At 32.4% G+C, this 11,394-nt stretch overlaps 1 protein-coding gene across 1 annotated transcript; it reads left to right on the top strand.

Annotated features, from left to right (window-relative positions):
- The first annotated feature begins 10,134 nt into the window (after positions 1 to 10,134).
- On the top strand, positions 10,135 to 11,040 carry LOC105176792 (uncharacterized). The gene has a single exon (XM_088876860.1). The coding sequence runs from the start codon at positions 10,135 to 10,137 to the stop codon at positions 11,038 to 11,040; it is 906 nt and encodes a 301-aa protein (XP_088732986.1).
- Positions 11,041 to 11,394: the final 354 nt, after the last annotated feature.

Genomic DNA, 11,394 nt, shown 5'->3' on the forward strand with positions numbered 1-11,394 from the left:
CCACATATGTTACTTCATGAGCTAACTCCTAAAAAATAATTGATTTAGCAATGATTAATAATTATGGCACATAAATGTCTTAAAAATACTATTTGCTAAGGAAAAATAAAAGCATAAATTGAATAAGGGAAAAAATATGAGTTATTCCTCACATTATAAATGATAATAATTTAAAATATTATGGTAAATTAATATTCCATTTATGAGTTTATGACCAAACAAATCGATTTGAAAGTTTAGGATCGATAACAATTAATCAACATTAGCTATGAATTTGATTACGATCAAAGCACTCGTTATGGTTCTTTTTTACAATGAAAATATTATACGCGATTTTCTACCATGGTTAATATTTTGGCTTCGTCCTTGAGACAATGGTTCATAAGCGTTGGACGTGATCATGAATTTTTTTATATATCTTGAGTTTAAAATTCATCATTTGCACCAACTTGTTTTTTGCCTTCGTAAATTTTTTGAAGTATGTATTTATTTAGGCAAATTACACTTTTGTCATATGAATTATAGCGTGATTTTTTATATTTTTCTACCTAAATTATATTACACTTACCACCCAAAGTACTCGAGATTTGCACTTGACCACTTTAAATAATTTTTCGATTGAAAATTCCATCGAAAAATGATTTTATTGGTGTGACGTAATATTTTTTTAAACTAAAAATATGAATCAAATACAAGGCATTCTTTCCGATTAATAGGAAATACTCGTGAGAGGATGGATTTATCTAGAAGAAAATATAAAGTTGACGATTTTATTCTTAAAAAATAGCATGTGACATTCGTATGATCACTTCCAGTGGAATTTTCACTGAAAAGTGATTTGAGATTGCAAAGTACAAATCTCGAGTACTTTCTCATCAGCAAAGTGTAACAAAAAAATAAATTAGATGAAAAAATATAAAAATACCATAATTTGAACTGTAAACTGTAATTTCGTATTTTTTTTTATCTGCATTACTTAACAAATTCCCACGAAAGAAAACTTAATTTCAAGAAACCAAACACAATTAAAAAAAAAAGGATAAATTATATTTTGTCATTCAAATTAAATCTATTTTTATATTTTTTTATCTAATTTTTTTTTGTATCACCTTACCATCTCAACTTTGTGAAATTTACACATTGCCATATATGAATATTTTTCATTGTTGGTTCTTTTGTCGAAAAAATATCACATACAGTGCATAGATTTAATGGTAATGTGATGCAATATTTTTCATATATGCACTGTATGTGATATTTTCTCGACAAAAAAAATGGGGTCATATATGGTAAAATGCAAATTTTGCAAAGTTGAGATGATAAATTAACACAAAAAATAACAAAATATACAAACAAACATAATTCAAATGGTAAAATATAATTTACCAAAAAATAGAAAAAGAAAAAAAAAGTGTTTGTGAATGGAATATGGAGTATGGATTGTTAGTTGGGTAGCACCACTATTATTGGCTACCTCACCACTATCACATTTACAGAAACAAATATTCTCCCAAAAAACAAGAAGAAATTATGCTTCCATATAATTGAAGAAAAAGCCATTGCTCCCGACACAATATGCTTGTGACGTGTCAGTTACCCTACACCTACAACTATCCATGACATGATAAGCCCTCCAATTTCTTGGACATGAAACTAAGACCCTGTTTGGCTTTTATTATTTAAAAAATCTTATAAGCTGATACATTTTATATGAAATTAAATTTTTAAAGTGTTTGAATAAACTAAAATAATAAAATTTATAAAATATTAGTAACGCTACCCGATTTAATAAATAGTTGAAATTAAGGGAGGATGAAATTGTCAAAGAGGAAAGTGGAATTACTAAAGCGCCCTTAGAAAAGCTATCGAATATACTCATGACGAATGAGACGCCAGACAAATTAGTAAAAATTCAAACACTTACCATAAATACGATTGTACTTAAACAGATGAACTCTTAGAAATCATTTCAGGAGGAGTATCTCCGGAAGAATCTTAGAGTAGGAAAAACTATACTTGGACAGCAGAACTGTGAATTGTACAACTGTTGCACCGATATCCCATCTTATAACAATTTATCCTCCTGACAAAATTTTATTCATCAGTATGTCAATACGAAATAAGGTATTTCACTGAAATGGATTAGCTACTTGCATTAATAAATATTCAACTCGAAACAGAGATACATAACACTATAAAAAAGATTGATTATTTCCTACATCATAAACCACTATCATCTAAAAAGATTTGTAAATATACTTCAATCAAATAAAATTAATACAAAAAATTAATATTAATCATAGTTAATAAACTGTTACTATAAATTTAAACTTTTTAATCATGACAAATATTTTTACTACAGTTTGACATTAAAAAAAAATTATATTTCTTTTGAGGAAAAAGTATTATTTTAGTCCGCTAAGTATGTCTAATTTTAATTTTAATTCGATAACTATGTCCATTTTTGTTTAGGTCCAGTAATTTACGAAATTGCTTACTTTTAGTCTTCTAATAAATTTTTGAACAATTTTACCCCTATGCAACTTTTGAAAGGCAGTTTTAGTCCATATGCACTCATAGGGGTAAAATTGTCTGAAATCTGCCAGAGGACTAAAAGTAAGCAATTTCGTAAGTTACTGGACCTAAACAAAAATGAACATAGTTATTGGACTAAAATTAAAATTAGACATATTTAACGAATTAAAATAATACTTTTCTCTTCTTTTGATTAGTAAAATCACGATCCATGTTGCTAGATGTAGTAAAGGACATTCTAGTAAATTGACATGTGGTCATGAGAACACCCTATGGATTCATGGTTTTGACGAAACCAAGGCATTTATTGAGGTCACATGTTTCACACACTGAGGTAGTTAAACTAAAATGCCAAGGCCCTTTTTCCTTTCCCATTTATGTGATTCACTTAAATTATCAATCAATAATAGGGCAGCAAAGCCACTGTCTTTAGCTGGTCCAAGAATCCTAGGTGCCTAGGCTTATATGGGTGGTACATATGGGACAAGGATGTAAGAATTATTATAAAAAAACATTTTTATGGAATTGCTCGAGACAGGTCGGGTCGAACCGTTTATCATAATTTATTTAATATACTATAGTCTCAAAATTATAAATATTTTACGAATGATATTTTTAATATTGTCGAAATGAGTTGTGAATTCACCTTAATTTAGTTCACTTATTATTTTTGTTTTACAGATGTTTTAGAATAAGATCTAAGCTGTGAAATAAATTATTTATTTTTAAATTTGCACCTCGTTAAGCTAATCATATTGCAGGTGGCTTATTGATTCGTATTTATAAATAATAATGTGGTTGATTTCATCTTATCATTATTTTGATAAGATGAATACGATAGAGTTTTATCTTATCATTAGTTGGTAAAATGATAGGGTTAAAAAAGGTTTTTTTTTAAGGAATAATTACACCCCTCTTCCCTAAAGTTTGGTGTAATTACATGTAGACCCCTATAGTTTAAAAAATTACTTCTAGCACCCCTAAGATTTTCTTCCGTCTAACAAATAAGTCTCTCTATTAATCAAAATTCACTGAATTTGCTGATATTAATAAAAAAAAAAGAAAAAACTGAATGAAAATTGACATTTACCCTCAATTGACTGATGACTGACTTATTACAGGTCAAATAATTTTTTCTGACTAAACCATCCTTATAACAGTGAAAATATACATCCTCGTATGGATTAACGCGTGAAGATGTATGCGGGTAATTTGGGGTCATAAAAAGATATATTGAACCTGCAATAAGTCAGTAATAAACCAATTAGGGTTAATATAGATCTTTTTTTTTTATTTTCTTTTGTTAATATCAGCAGATCCAGTGAATTTTGACTAATTTGTTAGATAGAAGTAAACCTCATGGATGCTAGATATAATTTATCAAACTACAAAAAATCTACGTGTAATTATACCAAACCTTAAAAAAAGAAAGTGTACTTATCTTTCTCTTTATAATAGGATAGATATAGATGTTATAATCTGGCTACATGGTATACCCAGCTTCAGCTTTCTTGGTAAGTAAGCAGTAATAAAGTATTATAAAGCCGGCCAAGCCAATGTCGCCGGCTAAAACTGCTGGGAGTACAATTTTGGAGCAGGTGGAGGAAGATGAAAGGGGAAAATGATTAGCTAAAATAAATTAAGTCACGAGGAAAGAGGGGTGTACATGACTCGGTCACCATTGCCATGAACCATTTATTTTTTGTTGTGTCAACTTGTGAGGGAATTGATATGAGGCAGGCCAAATCATGAGCCTATATGCTACCAATAGCCAAATGTGCAAACAAACTCCACATTATTATTTCTTTTATTCTTTTGTTTTTTTTTCATCTGATAATACAAATAAAAGTGACCAAGATTGTAAAATATTATTTTGATTTTTTTTAATGTTTGATAAAGAAAAAATAAATTGTATTGCTGCAGTCTGAATTTAAAGATTATGATAGTTGTTATATCTCGTGGATCGATCTGTGTAAAAAAAAAATTTAAGTCGTTTTGTATAGTGTGTACAAGTTCTTCTGGGCAGTTCTTTTTTTGTGTGTATATAGGTGGATGGGGAAGATGCAACACTTGCTAAGTCTGCTATTTGATTGACTTATTTGTATTTGAAAAAAAAAATTAATTCGGTAGTTTGTTGTAAATGTTTTCGAGTTGAAATATAATGATGTAGGGGTAAAATTATAATTATCATACTTTTAAGTGCCCCTGATGCAAATAATTGATTTGCTGATATTTTATCGTAATTTACTCGAGATAATCATAATTCATAATCTGACTATAATCAGTTCCTAACACTTCAAGCACTCCTCTAGGAAGGGGAGCGTGACCGGATGAGGCATCACCTCTCTGCTCTAGTAGTAGAACAAGAAAGCAGGGTTGCTTCCAATAACGATACGAGAAATCTAAAGTTACACGTCGATGGAAAAGATCCTTATTAGGAAGCCGAGAGTTCAACTATATTATTTGTTGTGATATTTTTATTCTTTCAAGCGACAAGTGATGCTGCCAGAGTCCCACACAAGTACGACATTAAAAAATTAAAATGAATTCGACCAAACTCATGATCGAGGCAATATATTGCTTGAGAAAATGATGAAAAATAAAAGTAGAGAATAATATTGAAGCTTCAATGTATTCATTTTGTTTTATTTAAGACAAATTTGTAATTCTTTTGTACCTTAATTTTAAAATGAAATAAAACCATAATTTATTATAAAGGAAAAAAAGGCTTAATTATTTGCATTAATTAGTTCATCATTATTAGTAGGCCCCTTCAATTTTTAGCAAAATTAGCGTGTAATTTGTACCATCAAATGCGTAATATCCTGCAAATGAGGCATAACTCAATTAGCAAAATTGAAATTCCAAATTTAGCCTAATTTAATAATAGTTGTTGGTATATAATATTAGTAGTATTGGTCAGCTACACATATTCAATATTGGTCATTTAATGTATATTAACTGTTGATAATTAAAAAACATGATGTAATTGTAATCGATTCACTCGAAAAAAAAAATAAAATAAAATGGCGCAATATGCTGACATTTATTTATTATTTTCAATTATAGAAATAGAAGGAAAAAAAAAAGCTCAAATTAAATAAAACAAAAAAAAATTTGAAAAATTCAATTTAAAAGGGCCTACTTTATAAATTCATATCATCAATTTGGGTGTAGGGTCAATGCTGGGACATGGAACCCTTTCTGCACTTGCATAGATTGGAATAATGCACTACTAATAATCGAGATAAAAATTATTGAAAAAAAAAATAGAAATTGAATATGTGAAAGCACTATATGGAGCCATACATTAATTTTCTTTTGGAAAAAATGCAAGTAATCCCCTTATGATACTGTAAATGAGCAAATTATCCTCTTATAAAAAAATAAATAGCGATTTACCTTCCTATATTTTTTAAAATATAACAATTTACCCCCCTATGATTTTTTAAAATGAAGCAATTTACCTCTCTGTATAAGGAGGTAAATACTTCATTTTAAAAAGTATAGGGGGGTAAATTGTTAAAATTTTTTCATAGAGGGGTAATATACTCATTTTCAATATTACAGAGGGATAAATTGCTATCACCCATTTTCTTTTAGTCCGCATTTGATCCCATAATTGAGGAGGTCAAATTTGCATTTCGAGTACAAATATTTTTTTTTGTGCCGTTTTATTTAATAGTTACTTTCGAATTAAATTTCATCAAAATTACATTTTTATTAAAGCTATAATATGTAGCTTTTGATCCGATTACAGTTATTTTTCACCCTACCACCTTTTATGCCCATTAAATCATTTTTAATTGGAATTTTATATTAATTTTGAAATTTAACTATAATCTGCATCTGTATAATGAATTATGATCGGATTGTGAATCCAAATGGTGTAATTATTTTTTTTAAAAATTAATTATTTCAAAATAAAATAGTATTAATAACTATGCAGACGTGGACCAAATTAGCCCTAATTGATCATAAATATTAATGACAGGGTTATACCAAACATGTGCATTTAAAATATAAAATTGCGATCAAGAATTATGGAAATAAGAAAATACGGCCATTAATACCATAATTAAGAATAAATATTAACTTCCATTAATCTCCTATTTTATTGTTTTTTTTACATTTTTAGGTATGAATAGTTATTGCTTTTGATTTTTTTTCTAGTTTGAAAACCGTTAGGATTGTCATAGAAATTAGCATTCAAAAATTGGTATAATATTTTTTTTTATTTTTTTATAATAGTATAAATAATGTAGTAATTCAGAATTTCAAAATCTTGTCCGATAAATGTATTTACAACAGAAAATGGCCTTTCGACATTTATAAACTATAAACGGTGTTCATCGCATACTCACCAAGTTCTAAAATGTTTTTAAAAAATACATCGATATTATTAAATCAACCAACATATTATCAATTGCTCGAAAATGATTCTCATGCCATATATATTTATATAATTTAATTTTAATATATTTTTAGTATTTTTCACCTTAAATCATTATCAAGTATTTCTTAGTTAGAATATATATTCTTTTAAAATGTAACACGGAAAGTAATTAATAACTCAACAACTCAAATTATATTTGGGTGAATAGCAATTTATCCCCCTGTGATATTGAAAATGAGCACATTACCCATATGAAAAAAATATAGCAATTTACCTCCTTATACAGGGAGGTAAATTGCTTCATTTTAATCACTATTTACTTTTTTATAAATGGGTAATTTGCTCATTTGTGATATCACAAGTGATATAATTTGACAAAAATACTACACATAAACATAAAATATAATTTGATTGTTTGAACTAATTACGATCGTTTTTATAGGAAGACAGTGATATATTTCATAAAATATAAAACCATATACATCAGAGAATCCTTAAATTAACGTATTCTAACCCTATCCCCTATTATTAGCAATATTCAGGCTATGTCCCATCTATTGGTTACATAGAGGAGGAACCCAGACATGAATTCACCTTTCTTTGGCCCGGCAAGTATGACTGGTACATGCCCTTCGAACTACGCACAACGGGTTTTCTTATGATTTTGCATTACAAAAAGTTGCGGTTCAACCACAATGCCTAGCAAAGCGCTAGAGACTTTTGCACGGCGCAATTTCGAGTACACCAACATAATCTATTCTCACGCTGTGCAAATGCTTAAAGAGATAATAGCCCACCGAAGGTTTGGAAAGGCCTAAACCTATGGCGCCACCAAACATCTAAAGAGGGCATGATAAATAGACTCCATCCGCATCTCACATGGTATGCATTGCCTAGCTTGGACTATCATTCGCTTTGCCAAATTCTCAAAGGTTGGCGACGCCCCATGGCATGCTTTCCATATTAGTGTACACACCTTGGGGGGCACCACATCTTTCCAAATGCTCCTCCAACTCTCAGCTTCCGTGGTGCATGCCTACCTACTGATATCTCCTTAATCTGCCCCAATGCCTTTGCTACTTGTAACATTGAGTTAAACTCTTCTGCAACAAAACTACTTTCGGCGAACACCTTATTCTTCCTCCGGCAAGGTCTCTAAGTCCTGTTCCAAGGAGATCCCCTTCAAATAAGCCCTCGTTCGAGGAGGCATAATAATTTGCTCCGTGCAAGACTTATTTGTAATATATACATGTCTTTATTATTTAAAATTCCCTTGCAGAAAATAAAGCCTATATTGGAGTAGGCACAAAAAGCACCCATTAAGCCCTCCTCCATAGAGACACCGTCATAAAAAACTCTGCTTCGTATAGGCATGAAGTAAGCTCTTCTTTTACTATGCATGCTTATGTTACTAATATTCTTTGCAGGAATTAAAAAAAAAAGAGCTCCTTTGTTGCACCTCACCTCTAAAGACATTTACTCTAATAAGTTGAGATTTTGACACTTATTAGAGTAGGGGGGGGGGGGAAGCTATTGATGTGCGAAAAAAGCTGGCCCAAGTAGGCCCCCTCCCCCCCCCCCCCCCCCAAAAAAAAAAAAATGGAAGTCCCAGGATAACTCCCGAGAGACCCAGGACATCCTACGCTCATAACGCTACTAGGAGGCCAAGGATGGACCAACCCACAGTCTAACTAGGCAAGTCTGACAACCCAAGTAGCCCTAGAAGAAGGGAGGAGTCCTAAGACATACCCCAACTCAGACTATGATTAAAGCCCGAAAAAACGTTCGGCCCAAAAAACCACACACGTGGCTGCCTACTCTCTTATGTGAAACCTCATCAACCCAGGTGTCAGCAGCCACTTGGACAACATCAGCCCTAGCAAGGAGGACCTCTTTGGTGGTTGAGACTCCTTGCAGACAAGGGGTCTCCCAAGACAATGAGGACTCCAACTAAAATAATCCTAACTACGAATAAGAATGGTTTATCCTTTATCCTAACCATTCCAATCAATTTCTACAAGATTCTCGAAAGTGAGATACACCCCCAGCAGACAGGGGGCATTTCCCCTATAAATATAGGTTTAGCCCTCCATACAGGGGATATCCCTCTCACTCTCCAAACACCTCTCTCACTCTTAAAGTTTAAATATTCTTTGAGCACTCTACAAACACATTATCACTTATTCTTACACTTCTTCACCCATATTATTCACCATATCTCGATTTTTAACCATATTTATTTACTTTTTGACTTTATTTAATTTCAAATCAAATACTAATTTGGCCATCGAAGTGTTAATGCCTTTTTACAGGTCCCCTTTTAGGATCTGCATACGCTTCGACCCAAGTTTCAAACAATAATCCAGATCTATTAAACCCGTACATTTTTTAAACGCATCACAAAGAAGTAAACAGGGCCTAAGAGAATTTACCAGCAAAAATTGGGCCTTGCAACATAACTTATCGTACCCCCTTGGTTTGATAAGTTATATAGGTTTATCTAAGGTTGTATAGGGCCCTCTTGATTTGGCTCGGGCCGTGATCCAACAAAGTAAATGAGGTATATTGCTAGATTGGTTTAGATATCCAACAATATCTTGACAAATAATTCAAAGTAAATGACTCCTATAAGAATACAAAAAATAAAGATATGCCTCGAGACCTCATTGTTGATCGAAATCTACCTCAAAGTAGGACAAGTCCGAGTCTAATCAGATTCATATCATTAATGTTAGGGTAAATTACAAGGGATTTCTCTGATATTTATTTTAATTACAAATACTCTGTTTGAAAAATTACAAATATTCTCTAAAATTATAAATTCCATAACAAATACTCTACCATAATAAGCTATCATAAAGTGAATTTTTAAATTTAGAGGGTATTCAAATAGCGAGAGGGTTCATTATAATATACGAATCAGTCAATTTTGAAAATTAAAACTTCAAGTTCCATCTTTGCAATTGTCAAATTAAAGAATTCTAAAGCGAAAAATAAGATATAACAACTTTTGAGGTGTTCAAACACAATTATATATATGTTTTATAAAATTAATATTTAATATTTTTTATCAATAATATTTTTATAAAAATAAATTGTTTAAAAATCAAATATTACAAAATTAATCAAATAAAAATGAAAATATTCAAAAGATAGACTCGAGCTGAATATTACTTATGTAGATAAGGAATGATGGGCATAAAATGATAGTCCTCAATTCACACCACTATCCTCCCGTCCCTTCTTCTCCGGCAGCCACCTTCCGTCTCATTGCCTTCACCACCCCGCAAAACTACGCCGGAAGGCTTTCTCACTTCATTCGACTCAAGGGCTGGGGTCCTCTCTGGTGTCCCACCCTCGCCGTCGAGCCCACCCCACAAACCATTTCCGCCGTTCAACACTTCTTTCTCACACCCAATCCCCCTCTCCACTATTTCTCTGCCGTAGCATTCACCTCCAGAACCGGAATCGCAGCCTTCGCGGAAGCCTTGGCGGGTATCGATAAGCCTCCGTTAGGCCCGGATGGAGAAACTTTCGTCGTTGCGGCTTTAGGGAAAGACTCGGAGCTCCTGGGTGAATCTTTCATTCCAAAATTATGTAAAAATCCGGGGCGAATAAGGGTTGTGGTTCCCCCGGTTGCGACGCCAAGTGGGCTGGTGGAGTCGTTGGGAATGGGCAGAGGGAGGAAGGTTTTGTGCCCTGCGCCACTCGTAATAGGATTGGAAGAGCCGCCGGTGGTGCCCAAATTTCTGGCGGATCTAGGCCGGAAGGGGTGGGTTCCCGTTAGAGTGAACGCGTACGAGACGCGATGGCGCAGTGGCGTGGCGGAGCTGGTGGAAATGATGGAGGAGGAGTGTGGAGTAGACGCCATTGTTTTCACGAGTACCGCAGAGGTGGAGGGGCTGTTGAAGAGCTTGGGAGAAGTGGGACTGGATTGGGAGATGGTGAGGCGGATGTGTCCGAGGATGGTAGCGGCGGCGCACGGGCCTGTGACGGCGGCGGGGGCGGAGAAATTGGGTGTGGGGATTGATGTGGTGAGCTCCAGGTTTGATAGTTTTGAAGGCGTTGTGGATGCACTGGAGTACAGGTGGAAGTCCTATGAATGTTAGATTTTTACCAATAATAATAATTATTTAATAACAAAGAAAAAAATGAATTATTTTATTTAATATAATTTTGGAGTTGTTTATTCTTGTGATTATTTGGAGTAATCTAAAGCCCATAATATTATATTAAGATTCAAATATTAATTTGGAGTATTAAATTTCATCTTTTAAATTTTCACTTGCATATATTATAGATAAAATACAAGAGGTATTGTGCAATTAATCTTCTAAATACTAAAAGAAATTAAATCGAAGTTATGTAGAACATACTAACCAATATTATGGAATATAATAAATTCTCTCACAGGTTAGAAATATTAAAATTAAGGTAAGATTGTATAAATTAAACAAATAACA

This window comes from Sesamum indicum, linkage group LG13 (assembly GCF_026168435.1).
Source record: "Sesamum indicum cultivar Baizhima isolate 11 linkage group LG13, ASM2616843v1, whole genome shotgun sequence".
Classification (NCBI taxonomy): Eukaryota; Viridiplantae; Streptophyta; class Magnoliopsida; order Lamiales; family Pedaliaceae; genus Sesamum; species Sesamum indicum.

What these genes read in the sequence shown, in the direction of transcription:
- LOC105176792 (XM_088876860.1), top strand. Translation starts at nt 10,135, where the DNA reads ATGATAGTCCTCAATTCACACCACTATCCTCCCGTCCCTTCTTCTCCG.